This window comes from Colletotrichum aenigma, assembly GCF_013390185.1.
Source record: "Colletotrichum aenigma strain Cg56 chromosome Unknown KSG_Cg56_contig08, whole genome shotgun sequence".
In the NCBI taxonomy this organism is placed as follows: domain Eukaryota; kingdom Fungi; phylum Ascomycota; class Sordariomycetes; order Glomerellales; family Glomerellaceae; genus Colletotrichum; species Colletotrichum aenigma.
In genome coordinates, this window is record NW_023500914.1 from 4146628 (window position 1) to 4163004 (window position 16377).

General features: G+C 54.9%; 3 protein-coding genes across 3 annotated transcripts; all 3 read right to left on the reverse strand.

The window, feature by feature from the left end:
* Positions 1–3387: 3387 nt before the first annotated feature.
* On the reverse strand, positions 3388–7017 carry ATG23 (Autophagy-related protein 23; the record flags this gene model as incomplete). Its single annotated transcript, XM_037327843.1, has 4 exons — positions 3388–3439; positions 3497–6380; positions 6428–6890; positions 7009–7017. The coding sequence occupies 4 exons, from the start codon at positions 7015–7017 to the stop codon at positions 3388–3390; spliced, it is 3408 nt and encodes a 1135-aa protein (XP_037174799.1).
* Positions 7018–7610: 593 nt separating this feature from the next.
* LNPK (Endoplasmic reticulum junction formation protein lunapark) lies at positions 7611–8926 on the reverse strand (the record flags this gene model as incomplete). The annotated part of the gene is made up of 3 exons (XM_037327844.1): positions 7611–8499; positions 8580–8815; positions 8903–8926. The coding sequence occupies 3 exons, from the start codon at positions 8924–8926 to the stop codon at positions 7611–7613; spliced, it is 1149 nt and encodes a 382-aa protein (XP_037174090.1).
* A 678-nt stretch (positions 8927–9604) lies between these two features.
* Positions 9605–15980, reverse strand: ANK2-0 (Ankyrin-2; the record flags this gene model as incomplete). Its single annotated transcript, XM_037327845.1, has 7 exons — positions 9605–9886; positions 9972–14713; positions 14796–14931; positions 15008–15373; positions 15459–15518; positions 15607–15847; positions 15901–15980. The coding sequence occupies 7 exons, from the start codon at positions 15978–15980 to the stop codon at positions 9605–9607; spliced, it is 5907 nt and encodes a 1968-aa protein (XP_037174118.1).
* Between the last annotated feature and the right edge of the window lie 397 nt (positions 15981–16377).

A 16377-nucleotide genomic window follows, 5' to 3' on the forward strand; every position in this document is an offset into this window, starting at 1 on the left:
TGAAAGTGTCTCGAGGACGCAAAGACGCAGTCGTTCGTTGGCGGGGACTGCTCTTTCTGGATCAAAGCCGCTAGGGTGTGTCTGGACCGAATAAGGGATCGGCGTTTTGATGCGTGGTTGACTTTTCCAGGACCATGGGAAGTGACTGGGTCCATATGGAAGCGTGATCTTGATATGGAGGGAGAGCGTCAACTCCTTGCCCGCCGCGTAAGACGGTACCCAAGCTGGATGCCCTGAAGGGAGGACATGATGGTTCGTAGCAAGTCGCGAAGAGGAAGGCGGGGGGCTGACGAGACGAAGAGTAGGAGAAGAAAGTCGCAGGGAAAGATGCCAAGCTTTGCGAGGATGGGATGAGTATCTTTGCGAAGAGACCCGAGCTTGTGCCTAGAAAGGCAAACCGTGGCGTGGAGCGAAATCTGGTATTGAAGGAAGAAATGACAACGATTGAGCTGCTGCGGGTGTAGAAAGCAGGGGCTTGCCCTGGAGAGTCCTTTTCTTTTCTTCGGTGCGTGCTTGTTGACGAGAGATGACGAGTGGAGGAAAGATGGAGAGAGAGGACCGAGAAAAGAGGAGTGCACCTGTCTTCGGACAAAGCCCAAGGTGAAAAGAAAGGAGGGGCGGTTCTCTGGTTTGGGCCTGCACGGGTGGCTCCAGGCATCCACGGAAACAAAAGGAAAGGCAGAGCAAATTAAGACCTCAATGCCCATAGAGGTCACGGTCACGGTATGATTGTCGCACCTAAGTTCAACCTCCTGTTTCTTGCTTTCTATCGTCCTTGTCCTTTTCGTCCACAATAGGTAACCCTTGGCCGTGGCCGTTGGCAATTGTCGCCCATAGACATCCAAGTGACGTGACCTTGCTGGTTTTTTTGATTCTTATGCGTATGAATTTGTTTTACTCTTAACTTTTGACGTTTCTAAGGGAGATCAAATTGAAGACCTAGGCGTGTGTGTTGGGGGGGAGGGGGGGGAGGGTGGCATCATGCATAACCTTTCTTGCCAACGACAAGGTAGACACTGACCAGGATATCTACGCCTAAGTCCTGCCAGTTGAGGTTGTTGGTCTGAATTTCATTGCGTGTGCATGTCACTTTGAGGCATCTAAGAAGGGAGCTCTCATTTCACACACCCGTATGGCTAGTGCCTGCGCCTGCCCTCCAAGTGCGCCTGCTCCCAGTTATTCTGCCTTTCTCTCATTAAAAAAAAAAGGGAAAAAAAAAAGTGAACGTCATTACCATTGTAGCCCTCGTGCTTGTTGTCCTTGTCGTTATCGCTCGCCACCGTCCACTGATGAAGGAATACTTCAAATAACTGAAGGACAGCAATAGGACCAACTAGACAATTGGAACTTTTTTTCCCTCCTCGGTCGGTCTCAACCCTCCAGCCCGCGACAACGCGAATCGTCCACGCGCTCTACCCATCACACCAAGGGACCGCGACTGTGTTGTCATCTCCCCACAAACTTCCTACCCATCCATATACCTTACTACGCGGTACCGCACTCTACACACGAAGAACCTTCTCGTCGGCACTGACGGCTCGATTGCAGACAGTCACGGCCAGCAAGATGGTCAACTTCCCGGCCGGTAAGCGCGCCCGCGCTACACAGACGCTATCTACTGGCCACCAAATCTTCCTCGAGAATGGGCACAAGTTAATGCCGAAGCCCTCCTACCCGAAGAAATTCGTCACGGAGCCCACCGCTTCGAAGGTCAGCGATCTCGTCAAAGACGTTCATCCTCCCGAAACATTTTTCCTGAGAAGCTTCAGTGACGACATTGTCCACTGTCGCGAAACTTTGAAGAGCGAGCTTTTACCCGAGCATCTGGTCGTCACTGGCGGCGGAAATTCGAAGCCAGTTGTCAGCGAGGCAGACACCGTTGGGCTCTAGGAGACCCATGTGTCGCCTCCCGTCAACGCATACCTCCAGACGACCATTTCTACCAGGTACCGCATCCAGTACACAGCAGAGAGGTCCATGACTTTGGATGGCATTCCGGCACCCGCCAAGGACGGTGTCGTCAAATCCAAGCGAGCGCCGCGGGCGCCAGCAGCCGGCGTCCAGAAGCGACGAGGCAAGGCTGGCAAAGGCAAAACGCCCACGATTCGATACGCCATCATGAGACCCGATGGCGTCTGGGTAATTACGGATGTCAAACTGCCTTCTCCCGATTCACAAGCGCGTTTCCCACCGGACGGAGCCACGTGCGAGGTCTTCCCAGACCTCGGATACGGACAACCTAATAAGCCGAGCCAAGCCTTTGCGGGTGTCGAAATGAAGAAGATCGGAGTCTTGTTCGCCCACGTCGAACACTTCAGGCGTGCAGCACAAGCCTCACGCAGACGTTCCACATCAGAGAAGAAGTATTACGACAAGTACTGCCGCCCGCTGATCCAACAGCCGTTGACCTACGCCATGGCCTTCAGAGTACGTCAGGTACTTCTTTTCGATAACATATCCATGGTCCATTTCGATTTCCATGAGCTGGATCTCCGCCCAGATATGCTCTTGAGCGATTTGTGGAGGCAAACAATGCATTCTTTCACCCTGTCTCTGTCCACAGACACTGACGACTTGGTGCCTGCTGCAAGCGGCGTGTTGAAGAGGGCCTTTGACGAGATGGTGCGTGACTCAACAAAGGAGGAAAGCGAGGGAGAGGATGACGGCGAGGAAGAGGACGACAGCGACATCGAAATGCAAGATGTCGCCACGTTGGATAACCATATGCAGTCTCACGCTACAGATATGGTGGGGGGAGTTGGCGTAACTGATCCAGCATCTTTTCAACAACTTCCATCTCGGGGTGTACACGACCTTTATGGCAATAAAGTGGCTGTCACTGATTCCGAAGCTTAAGAGAGAGAGCGAGAAAAGAACAGGGACGATGAGGACAAGGACGACGAGGACAAGGACGACGAAGACAAGGACGACGAGGACAAGGACGACGAGGACAAGAATGATAGGAATAGCAGTAAGAGACAGAAATGTTGGATTTAGTTGCGAGATTCGTACCGTGACCTCTATGGGCAGTGAGATTTGCATTGTGTTTCCTTTTGTTTCCCTGGATGCCTGAAGCCACAGGCACACTTGGAGGGCAGGCGCGGGCACCAGCCATAAGGGATGTCCAGAAGGTGTGTGAAATGAGAGCCCCCCCCCCCTTAGGCCTCAAAGGTGGTGACATGGACACGCAATGAGGATCCAGACCCATGACCTCGAATGGGCCCATTCGCCCTTAACCTTAGCACTCGCTTCATGCTTAAATCGCTTGATTCTGTAGACCCGATGCGAACCAAACCATCACCAAAAACCAACAGAAAAGGGCGCAAGAGAAACCCAACTCGTCGTGGGGGGTATTTATTCATACAACTATCACACACGCACTACTCATCACCTCACAGTGATGTGCTGAATCGCAGCCTTCCACTTCTGCTCGTCCGTCCTGCACGCATCGTTAGCATTTCCCATCGGCAAACTGCAAGGGCGCGATCAAACTTACTTGTCAAACTTCAAAATCCGTCCGAGAACAGGAACCAACTGCTCCCTCAACTTATTATCCTTCTGCTCCAAGAACTGCAGCAAAATCGTCTTCAGATACAAGCTATCCGCCGTGGACGCCGACACAGCCCCAGGCGATCCGGTTCCGTTGAGGCCTCCAGACCGACTCGACTCGACCGAGCTTCGCCCCGACGTGACGCTCGCGCCCAGCTTCGCCTGCACCGTCTTGAGCTCCTTGTTGACCTTGTCAAACCGCTGCTTCGACTCCTCCAGCAGCCGCCTGAGATCCGACTTCTGCTTCTCGGCGTCGCGGACCTGCTGCTCCGACGCGTCGAGCGTGGACTGGATATCCGACACCGCCGCGCGCATCTCGTTGACCTCGGCCTCGGCCTTCTCCTCCACGGCCTCGAGCTCCTCGCGCCGCTTGCGCCACTCGCGCTCCTTGCGCTCGAGCTCCTCCTTCTCGCCGGACAGCGTCTTGATGTCGCGCTCCAGGTCGCGGATCTTCTGCTTGAGCTCCTCCGTCTCACGCGTCTTCCGTCTGGCCAGCGTGCTCGACTCGTCCTCGATGCGGTCGCGCTCCTCGATCGCAGCCTCCATGCGCGCGCGCATCTCGCGCACCTTGCTGTCGGCGCGCTCGTCCACGTCGGCGAGCAAACCCCGCATGCGCTCCGCCTCGCGGGTCCGCTCGGTAAGGTGCTTCTGGATCTCGGCGAGTTCTTCCTCGAGCGATTCGGACTGCGATCGGGCCTCCTTGAGCTGGATAGTGAGCTCCGCCGTCTGGTCGCGCATGCTGCCGAGCAGGCCCTGCGCGTTGGTGTACTGCTGCGTCTTGAGGTCTGCCTCGTCCTGCAGGCTCTTCTTCTCCTTCTGCAACTTCTCCACCTCGTCTTCGAGCTCCTTGACCCGCGGGCGGAGCTTGTTGGCTTCTTCCTGCACCTTTTGCAGCTCCTGCGCCGCCTTCTCCTGCTTGGCGCTGAGCTCGACCTTCTCGGCCTCGGAGCGGCGGAGGTCGCGGCCCGATAACCTCTGGGCGTCCTCGAGGCGGAGGCGGGTGTTGGTCTCGTTGGTGAGCTTCTCGCGGAGGGACTTGATCTCGGTCTCACGGTCTGCGGCAAGGCGCTGCGTGCGGGCGACGTCGGCCTTGAGGTCCTTCTCCTTCTTCTCGAGGTTGCGGAGCTCAGTGTTCTTGGCGGAGAGCTCATCCTTAGCGGTCTTGAGAGCCGCAGAGTCTTGACGCAGGCTCTTCATCTCAGGCTGAGCCTTCTGGAGGACTTCACGCAGCTCGGTGAGGTCCTTGAAGCGGCTTTGAGCCAGCTGCTGGGCGGCGCCCAGGTCGGATTGCAGAGTTGAGGACTTGGTCTTGAGGTCGTCGTACTCGCGCTGGAGGTTGTCGAACTCGCTCTGCAGCTTCTCGGTGGCCTTGGCATCGTTCGCGGACGATCCCAGCTCCTTCTCCAGCTCCTCGATCCTGGTCTGCAGCTCCTTCTTCTCGATCTCGAGGTTCTTGATCTTCTCCTTGGCGACCACGTGTTCCTGGCCAATGTCGGTCAGCTCGTCTCGCAGGGTGTCAATTTCCTCGCGCAGATCCTCCTCCGTCTTGCGCTGCTTCGTCAACCGCTCAATCTGGGAATCCTTTGTGGACACCTCCTCCTTCAAACGGGTAATCTCAGCCTCCAAAGACTCTGTGTCGGACTCCTTTGATTCCTCCGCAGGCGAGGGCTGTTCCGCGGTGCTTGTCGCAGGTGCTGGAATTGCAGCAGCGCCGCCCTTCTTCTTCTTTTTGTTCTTCTTGTTGTTCTTCGAAGCACCACCCGCGCCAGCGGCAGGGGTCTCGATTGGCGCAGGGGTTGTTGGTGTAGCAGGCACAGGCTCACTCTGCTTCTCCAGCTTCTTAGTAAGCTCGTCGATCTTCTTCTCGTTTTCGGCCTTCTCCTTCTTGACGGTTTCAATCTGGGTATTCAGAGTTGCAATCTTCTTCTCCACTTCGGCCTTGGAAGCCAGAACCTCCTTGACTCGCGCCTCGCCCTTATCAGCCCGCGAGTTTGCCTCGGACAACTTCGATTGGGCGGCCTTGGCGTCCTTGGTGGCAGTCTCGAGCTCACCCTTGAGCTTGCTCTCGACATCCTTAAGCTGCTTCTGCGAGGTTTCCAGGCGTTCGGTTAGCGTCTTGATCTCAGTGTTCCGGGCGTCGAGTTGGGTCTGAAGGGAGCTCTTGACGGCAGCCTCATCGCGCAGCTCGCTGGCCTCCTTGGTGATCTTCTCGAGGCTCTCGGTCAGGTCGTCGCTGGACTTCTTGGCAGACGCGAGCTCCGTCTTCAGAGACGTGACTTCGGTCTTGAGCTTCTCGATTTCCTCCTCCTTGGCAGCCACGTCGGCCTCGTACTTGGGAGCTTCCTCGTCGTATGAGAAGAAGTCGCCGGCGTCGTCGGGCTTCTCCTTGTCTGCCTCAGGTTCCTGCGGCTTCTGCTTCGGCGAGAAGATGCCCAACGCCTGCTGCAGGGGCGACTTGGCGGCATTCGGGTCGGGGGATTTCACAGAGCCATCATCCTTAGTGTCCGTTGCAGCGTCGACCTGTTCCTTGGTCTCGGCCTTCTCCGCTGCGGGCTCAGGCTTGGCAGCCTTGAGCTCCTCGACCTCCTTCTTCAGCGTCTCGACCTCCTTCTCGGCTGTCTCGAACTTCTTCTTGAACTCGTCCTTCTCGACTGAAACGCGCTTGTACTCGTCCATAATCATCTGCTCCTTCTGCTTCAAGGAGTCGAGATATTCGACAAGCGCATCGGGTTCCCTAATCGAGCCGACACTGGTGTGCTCCTTAAGCACCCGCTCGAACGGTTCGATGGAAGTTGCGCGGCCGTGGGCGATCCGGTACGACCGGAGGAGTTCTGGGGAGCGTCAGCGCTGACCTTGCAGCATGAAACATTATACCCACCAGGATATGTCTTCTCGAGCTTTTCGAGCTTGCGCAGCTTAGTCCGCACCTCTGGAGACAGCTCCGGCGCAGCAGCGGGCGCCGCAGTGGCCGCGCCAGCGTCGCCCTCCTTCTTCTCGTCTCCATTCTGTCCTGCCTCCTCGACCTTCTCCTTCTTCTCGTCGGTCTTGTCCTCCATTGCCGGAGGTTTGGGTGTTCCTGCCCTGCTGGGCTCTTCGCTGTCGTCCAGCACGAATGCCGCCTCGAAGACGGCCGGGTCGGGGTTAGACGGGCTGTCGCCGTCCTTGGTGTTGTCCTGGCTGACGTTCTTCTTGGGCCGGGGCCGTCGCGCGGGAGACTGGTTGCCTCGCGACGTCGAGTCCGACCTGCGCGGCGTCCCAGAGTCCGGGCCGAGTGCCTTGCGTGCCTGTTCCTGGCGGGCCTGTTCCTCCGCGATTGTCCGATCGATGGCGCCCTTGATCCTCTGCAGTCCCATCATGTTAGCTGCCTGCAGTCGCGAGGGCACATTAAGAGAAGGACAACCGGGTCGTGATTTGGACAAGTAGATCGAAATCAAAAAAAAGTTTCCGCTGGAGACGCACCTGGAACATGTTTGCCGATCAAAGGGATGGATGGGATTACCCTGTGACCATGGATTCGTTTATTGTGACGGGAGGGTCGTTCGAAAGAGAGAGCTATGGTCTGTCGACGATGGAAGGGAGCTGCATTATCGGTAGTGGCGGCAAGTAGAGGGATCTCGAAGCGCAATAGCCAAGGGCCAGCAGGAGGGAATCGTTTGGTGATATTGTTCTGGGTCAAGTTGTCGGCGTGCCGTGGCTTGCGAAGGGTATTCAAGAGACAGCAGAGGTCCCTACATACATTTCATTTCACAGGTGTCCTCAGCCAGCTGCGCTGTTCCAGGTGCTCCCCCAAAGTTTGAGGCAGGGTCAGCACGGACGGTGGGGACCTCTCACAAGAGGCCGCGTTAGCGTTCAGCCTCGGCACTAGCCACATTTCGTGCAGCAATTCTCCAGCTGCCAGCAGATGCGTATGCATAGCGACCAAAATAGAACCACAGCAGCAGCCCAGAGACCAGTTGACGCAATGACTGTTGAAGTATGTGTCTTCGTGATTCTGCAATTATGTATGAAATGTTGCTGTAGCTAGCTGACGGCGCATTCGCCATAAAATATCCCGCATCCACTTACTTTCCACCCTTACCCTTGCGCTTCTTGGACCCCGATGCTCCCTGTCTACCCGTGGTCTTTGCGCCAGCTCCATGAACATCGTCATCAGCGTCTTCCTCCTTAATCTCCACGCTCGACACTTCGTCATCAGATGATTTGAACTCCTCGCCGACCGACACGTCACTTGCCGGGGCCCGCGAGCCGAGAACCTCCCTCATAATCCGCTTGCCCTCGTCCATTTCGCCGTTCTTCGCACCGCAGCCCATGCATCTCCAGGTTCCAAGCTCGGAGAGCGACTTCGTGCCGGGGGGCGCCTGGCCGTTGACCAAACGGCAATGCGCGCAGATGAGTACGATCCTGTTCTTGGACGCCGTCTCGTCCTCTCCGAGGAGAAGATCCATGATGCGATCGTACCAGTGGGACGAATTGACGCCATCAACCTGGATGAACTGTTGCGACTGAGGCGGCGGGGGCGGAACGTGGCCGCCGCTGTAGGCATTGGGGGCGAATTCTTCGCTTGGCTCGAGTCCATTGGGTTGCGGAGACGGGGAGAGGCGTTGCTGCTGGAAACCCTGAGGCATACCCGGAGGAGGCGAGCCAGCGCTGGGACGCTGGATGTTGGCAGTCGGCGGAGGAGGCATGTTGGTACGACCTCCTTCATGCTGCCTAGGAGCTTGCTGACGCTGCTTCTCCTCCTCGCCGTCTCCGCCCTGCTTCTGCTTCTGCTTCTTGTTCTCGCCGCCGCCATATTTCTCGAGGAGTTCGAGGGTGGTGTCGTACTTCGTGGCGTCCTTGAGCTTCTGGATCGTTTTGGCTCGGTCGGCTTGCTGTTCCTTGAGGCGGTTGGATAGGGTGTCGATTCGGTAGTTGAAGAAGGCCGTGACGGTGGTTCGGGTGAGGTAGATTCTGTTCACTCGTAGTCAGCTTTCCGCGATGCGCAAACGGAGTCCGCGGGGGGGGGGGGGGGGGGGGGGGGGGGCACATACACGACCGGACCTCCACAAACGCCAACCCACTCCCACATGCCCATGCCGTTCCATCCCACCACGAGAAAGATGACAATCGAGTAGACGAGGTATGCGAAGGCGAGGTACAGAGACCAGAGGACTCTGATGCGGCGAGAGGTGTTGCGCGCACCGTCAAGTCGGCCCTGGGTGTCGGTGATCTTCGCCGAGAGGGCGGAAAGGGTCTTTTCGAAGGAGGCGGGGGAGGAGTCTTCGCCCTGGAGTCGAGGTCAGTCAGTATCTGTCGCAAAAGCCCTAGGTCGCGATGCAAGGCAGTGCATGGTTCGGGGGAGGCGTGGACTTACCCTCCAAGGCCAAAAGGACACCATGGTGAAGAAGAAGAGATGCGACCACGTGCTGATGTCAAAGAGGCATTTCCCCAGCTGTCAAGCCAGCAACAACCAGAAATTGAAACGAAAAGAAACAAATAAGGAGGGAAATGTCAAGGAGATTGATGCGATGCAATGCGCAGGTGTAGAGATCAGACGAGCAGAGCCGTGGGAGGAGGCCCGTGGCAGCAGCAGCGATGTTGTAAAAGGAGCGGGAGGCTGAAGGGAAGCCGGGGGTTGGTAGGGATGGTGGTGCTGGCGGTGGTGGTGGTGGTGGTGGTGACGGCAGGCGCAGGTCACGGCCTGAACGGGACAGGTGGAGGGAGCTTCGTAGCCTTCGCTTGTGGTTCTGGAACGAAAAATGCCTGGCGAACAAGGCGCACCTGCCAGCTGTTATGACGCACCTACCGACCTAGGCGCAGCAGCTGAACCTGCTCTGTTCGGTGGGAGAATGTGGGGCCCAGCTTCTGAAGGGCGCTAACCAAGAGCTGTGTTAGCGCATCGGTGAGCTGTTGGCTCGATCTGCCAGCTGTGGGGTGCCACTTTGGCGACCTCACCGACTTCACCTTTAGGAACCAGGTGAGTTCACCGAGCAGACACCATTGGAAACATGGGTACGCAGAGCTCAAGAACTGAGCAATATCTTAAGGGGCTCTAATAATGCACTAAAGACTATTACTAAGTCTTATCAGAGCTAGTTTCAGTCTCTGTATCTTCTGTCTCAGTATCTCCCATCTCTGCATCTTCCATCTCTGCATCTTCCATCTCTGCATCTTCCATCTCTGCATCTTCTATCTCTGAATCTTCTATCTGCTGGGGCTCCTGCTCTGGGCCAGTCCCTCCAGCTTTGATCTTGTCAAACTCATGGCCTGGGTGCGTCTTTTCTGCTGTCCAGAAGCACTTGAAGCAGTAGTCAAAATCGCTGCAGATTTTGCAGTGCCGGCGAACTCCCACAACTGGCTGAGGACAAGGGGCAGTTAGCATAGCATGTTAGGGTGGTATTTGGTGGTTACCAGTGAGGGTGAGTTTAAGGCTAAGAACTTACATAGAGCTCACAGCCGTCACAATGGACACCTGTATGGCGGTAGCCTACCTTCCACGGTTTGGGCTTTGGGTTGTCTGACTCCTTCGCCTGCATGGACGTTTCCAAATCTTCAGACTCATTGACTGAGGGCTCTAATTTTTGTATGTGCTCGTCGAGCTCGGTAGGGTCGCCAGGCTTCGAGTTTTCCAGGTTTGAATTCTGGTCGGCTACTTCATTCTCCGACTTGGCTTCGTGAATCCTTTTGATTTGAGCATCAACGAAGGTTTTGGTGGTTTCGTTCCTGTGAAACGCGCAAATATTCTCAGGTGTCCAGCCGTGATTTGTGGCTTTCAAAACCACATCATCGTTCCTTGCCGCCTGGATCAAGGCGGCAATCACTTCCTCATTATCATCCGTGCGACAGGCCCAGTGCAAAGGGGTCCAGCCATCATTGTCCGGGGCGCTGAGTTCAAAACCGTACCCGGATTTTTCTAAGTCAAGACAGATGTCCACAATCTCTAAGTTGTGGCTTAGAACAGCGTGGTGGAGCAAGGAGCGGCCTTGCTTGTCCCTGAGGTCAAGCTTGGGGGCGGCTATTTCGATTAAGGCAGACACCATGTCAGTGGAGCCCATCCGCATCGCGATGTGCAAGGCAGTGCGGCCCTGGCTGTCCAGGTAGTCGACAGATTCCTCTTGGCCAGCTTCGAGGAGCTTGGTAACCAGTTCAATCTGGTCAGAATATATTGCAGCCTGCAGTGGAGTGAAGATGAACGGCGGGTTGTCGGGAATCTCTTGGGCGGCGCCTTTCTCGAGGAGAAACTCGGCAACCTCAGCGTGTCCGGCGTATACTGCGACAGTCAGAGCTGTGTGGTATTTCCCTCCAACTGCATTGACATTGGCACCAAGATTGATGAGCTCCTCGACGAGTTTTCCCTTCCCTTGCGAAGCTGCCATGTAAAGCGCCGTGGGATGAACCCCGCCCCCGGTATTGGGATCGGCACAGCCCTCGGTGGTCCGGTCGAGTAGGAGCCGCGTGATGGCAATGGCGTCCTCTTCGTCACTGGCAACGGCCACGAGCAAGGCCGTGTCTCCATTGTCGTCTCGAGTTTCTGTGGCGGCGCCAAGAGCAATGAGCTTCTTGATAACACCTCTCTGGCCGTTTCGAACGGCGGTTATGAGCGGAGTTTCGCCGTTGCGTTTTCTGGCGCTGTTCAGGTCTTCCAGGGCGGCACCTGTGTTTTTTGCGTAGAAGGAGTCCAGCAACATCTCCGCAAAGGCTGGCTCCCGGTCCCGGATGGCAACGTGCAACGCTGAGCAGTTGTCTTCGTTTTTGTGGCTCACCAGTTTCTCTACAACTTCCTTGCCTGAAAATTGAATAAGGGCCTCACCCACCTCTACCACTCCAGCATACGCTGCATCGTGCAAGGCAGTCTCCCCCTCTGAATGAACAAGCATTGGATTTGCACCATGCTCTAGGAGTACACGGACTGCCTTCCCACTCCCTCGAATAGCCGACAACATCAGGGTCGTATCGCCGTTGTCGTCCACAGCGTCAATCTCAGAGCCATGCTTGAGCAGCCACTCCAAAGCCTTGTGGCGCCCTCTGGCAAAATGAAGGGCGATTCTACCATCATCGGTTCTGGCTTTGAGCGAATCTGGGCCGCGTTCCCACAATAGCTGCAGAAGGTCAACATCGAAGCTGGCGCGAGCCGCAACATGAATGGGAAGCCAATCGTCCACATCAGCCAGCAGAGCATCGACCCCGGCTTGGATCAGCAGCTCTGACACCTGGACCTCGCCGCTCTTGCCAGAGTCGGCTGCAAAATGAAAGGCGTTCCAACCCCATCTCCCCTTAACGTCCACATCAATCCCAGGTGTGGTCAAGAGAAGGCTAGTCAGGTCAATTTTGCCATTCAACGCAGCCCAGTGAAGCGGTGCTCGTTCCGAGTCGTCCTTTGCATTGGGGTCAACACCTTTCTCCAGGAGTCGTCTCACGCTCGCCAAATGGCCTTCCGTAGAGGGTGAATCGGATGCTGCCACAAGATTGACCACCGTACGGCTGCTATCCATCTTGAGAAAGGGATCAGCGCCGCGGCTGAGCAAGAGCTCTACAACGGAATCTTCTCCTGCGAGGGCGGCCAAAGCCAGAGGCGTGTTTGCAGATTCGTCCTTGGCATCCACCAGCACCTCACCTCCCTTATCCAGGAGAAGAACGACAATGTCTTTTAAACCGCGTTCAGCAGCGTGATGTAGAGCAGTGCGGTTATCAGCATCGCTATAGCTGGCCAGCGCGACATCATCAACCATGATAGCTGGGCTAGCGGATAGACATTCTTCGACAATTTCGGCGAATCCGTGCTGACTGGCGAGCAAGAATACCTCCCCGATGTCGGCGAGCGTCGAAAGAGACTCTATGCTTTGGAACATTCGCTTGACCAGGGATCCGACCCTTCCCGAGCGAACTACATAGTATAGCGCGCTATGTTTGTAAATGTCCGGCTCCGGGTTAGCGTTTGCGTCGTAATCCAGGAGAAGTCTCGCGATACTTTCGTTTCCTTGGACACAGGCGACCATAAGGGGGGTCCGGTGGAGGCTATCTTGTTCGTCGATGCTTAGGTCTTTTGAGCTTTCACCATCACACCCCATCTTCAACTTATGGAGAAGACGTTTCATAATGTCCAGATGACCGAAATGAGCCGCGACGTGGAGCAGCGTCGCTTCTTCCAATACGTACTGCTGGTCTTTCGTACGTACTTGAGTCTCAGCATTAAATCTAAGAAGATGCTCAACGACGAGTTGGTAACCCTTAGCTACAGCCAAGATAATGGGAGCATCAGTTTCAGTCGCAGCTGCCGAGTTGACATCAGCTTTTCCTTCGCACAAGAGATACAGCACCACCGATGCGTGTCCGTTTTCAACAGCGTGCTGGAGCGGTGTTTTTTGGTCGATGACAGCGTTTACGTTGGCGCCATATTCAAAAAAGAGTTTCGCCTGACTCTCGTACCCAAACAGCGCTGCCTGGCAGAGCAGGGCATTGAGGGGAAGGGTGTTGAGACGTTCGTGCGACCTGGCATGCTCGAGAACCTTTTTGACAACGTTGTCGTGCCCGTGAGCGGAGGCTTGACGAAGTGCCTCGGAAAGATCGCACAATTCTCTTTCGGTGAAAACACATACGTCAAGGAGATAACCAAGAACATCTTCGTGGCCCAGCCGACCGGCCATGCCGATGGCCTTTTCAAAATCCGTTTTCTGGATCACAGAACTTTCCTTCAGCTTTGTTGCAATGTCGACCAACTTAAGCTGAGAGGCTAACAAGAATGGCGTTGTCCTGGAGAGCGAAGCTATGTCTTCCAGCTTAAATAGTAACACCTTGGTCAGTTCCGGGTGGCTTGGTGCGCAGAGCCGGTAGTGATGGGACCAGAAGCCCATGGCGTAAGGCGCTAAGTCTGAGGGTCCTGGCCGTTGGATGAACGGCAAGTCGTCCAGGGCCTGCTCACCTGGGTTGCGCAACTCTTTCCAGGAAAGATACCCGATCAGAATCGCGGTGATCTGAGCATTTTCTGGTATGGCAACATCGTGCTGCTGGCTTTCGGCGACTAACTTAAGAAGGCGGGTCTTGATAGTGTCTGCGATAAAGACAATGCCACCATCTTCAAACCTTGTCAAGCCGCCAAAAGCACATGCCATTTCGGCTGCAGCATCCAGAGGTATTTCCTCGGGGTCGAACGAGGCAGTGAATTCTGCGGTGCGGCTGGTGATGGCCACGGCTGTAACGAGTTCAGCGAGTGACAATGGTCGTTGTGCATAACAAAGCCAGCCCACTGCAGTTCTTCCCCACGCGCGAAGACTATTGAAGCGCAAAGACGCCTCGTCCGGAAGGGATGGCGGAAGATTTGCTGCCAAGGCCCTGATAGACCCAAGTGAATTTGGGGACTCAATGCTGTTCTTCAGGGTATGAAGCGTCAGCACCAGCTCGGGGATATTCGTACATCTGTCCAGGGCCGCCTGGATCTGGGGTGCAAGAGAAAGAAGACCAGGGTTGCATCTGGTCAGTGAGTTCGTTAAATCTTCACTCAGGGGTAGAACTGGTGGCTCTTTCATCAGGACAGGACCTCGCAGACGATAATCGCCGAAAGAATCCAGTACTTCCTGCAAGCCCTCTCGTTCCTGGTAGAATATGGCAACCTTTATCTTTGTATGTCGGTCGGTTTTGAAGATTGCCAGGAAAGCCTCGAGCAGGACGGTCCAGGACTCGTCACACCTGTGCAGGCCATCGATGACAAGGTATAGGGGGCTTCGACCTTCCTTGGTTTCAAGAATCGATTGAAAGATGGTCATTAAGACAGCCTGTGTCCAGGCAGTTGAGTGAGAAGTCAGCATGGCCTCGTGGATGCCAGAAATCCTCGAATATCTTGCCGGCTCCTGGTCAAATAGTTGCAATAGTACCGAAGCCAAAAGATGGGTGGTGGAGGCTCGACGGGTATCAGAGCCGCTGAATGAGAAAGAGAAGTATGCTGCGCATAGGGAACTCTTCTGGAGCTCACGGAAGAGAGCACATGCAACCAACCCCTTCCCGATGCCGCTACCTCCGCTGGTTGTAATGATGCGTGATGACGGATCCTTTATCCAGTTGCGAAATTCCAGGTAGCGGGAGCTTATATCATGCTCCCGGATGAAGAAGTCGAATTTTATATCCGGGATAACAGATGGAGGCGAGACAGCAGAAATGTCGGAAAGGCATTGTCTGTACGATGAATGGGTCTCTGATAAGTCCTTTTGTCAGTATATATATATATAGATCTAGCATGAGGCCTCGTGGCCCGTTGTAGAACATGTTTATCTTACCTCTTTGGATAAATTCTGAGATGATAGAAAGCGTTGCGTCGGAGCCCGAGAAGCTGCACATGTCCAGATGGTCCAGCTGGCGTGGAATATTCAATTCGTGGGCAAGGCCTGTCGTCGCCGAGTATTGGTTGATCACCTTGATAGGTCAGCAGCCGTGAGGGGCTAAGGAACCAACCCAGGCTCGCTTCAGCCAGCATTGTCTGGAAACCCACCGGACTGGAGCTCTTGCTCTCGTCATATTGCTGATAAACATTGATGAGGTGTCTTGGAGACAAATGCGTGAACTTATCAGAGACGTCCTGAATAAAGATCGAAAAGGTTTTTAGCTGGGTTGCATAAGTCATGGACATAGAAAGAGACGTTGTTCGGGAGGCGAGAAGAATGTTAAACAGCAGATCCTCCCATGAGCTTCCGATCGTGGATGCGCGATGTGGTGTTGCAAAGAATATCTGCGAGTCAAGTTCTCTTAGAAAATCGTGGAAACTGGATTGGAGGATGAGACTAGATCTTACTAGTCGTCTACACTGCTTGGCAATGCTGCTTCTGTAGGGCTCGGTAGCTTCGGCAATGAGCAGTGCCTGTAGAAGGGTAGAGATGGTTAACACCATGATAACACGAGATGCCCCTCATTGTACGTCCAGTACCAACTTAACAGACACCCACCTTCTTTACAAGTACTCCCCCAATGTCATGTGCTATGAAGACAATGGGAATGTCCGATTCCTATGTGATCAACATGGTCAGAAAAGATTCATTCATGTGGGATTGGTGTCTGCTGGGAATGGACCAGTCAATAGGTAGGCAATGTTACCTCGTTCTTTGCTGAGATGATGGCTCGGAGAAGGACTTTGGAAGTCAGGGTGAGCTCCTCGGGATGCAAAATATCAGCAGCATCGTTGGCTTTCGAGCTATACGAGAATGTGTGGATACGAGTGCTGTGTATCAGGTTTGATGGTAGTTCCTGAAGCCACGTGTATCTCTCCCGTTCCCCAGGCTTGCCTGAGGTCCAAGACTGATAGGGATCTCCTCCGAACCCGTGGACCGCAACGATACTATCAGAAGATGTTAGATTTGAGATAGTGGTTCAGTACTGGAAATAATATACTCTAGAGCAGGATTTGGTGGTTCATGTCGTAAGGTCAACCGAGACAGAATTCGGGACTCCTTTTCTGTAAGCTCATCCATCGTGGCAGCCGTTTCCTTGGACAGGTTCTTTGTAGTAATCAGGGGAGCTTGGAAAAGAAGGGGCCCCTGAGGTCACAGCAAGAACGTCGTCCGGTGAGGGGGAAACGAGGGACGAGCGACCTAGCAATGGAGACTGCCACTCTCAAAACCTTCTTGCCTGAGGCCCGCATGCATGCTTACCTTCCTTTTCCGTGGCCAGGGTCTGCAGGCCACCTTTTGTGCGATCACCTTCTACCTTAGTTGCCGATACCAATCATACCCCCACCCCACACCCCCTTGTCAGCTACCTTACATTTGACGACTGACCACCCTCTTCGCAACACCCCTCTCATTCTTTCTCCCTCCCACGCCCTCTGGATAACTAGTAAGGCTCCCTCCTATATCCCATTTCTCGAAG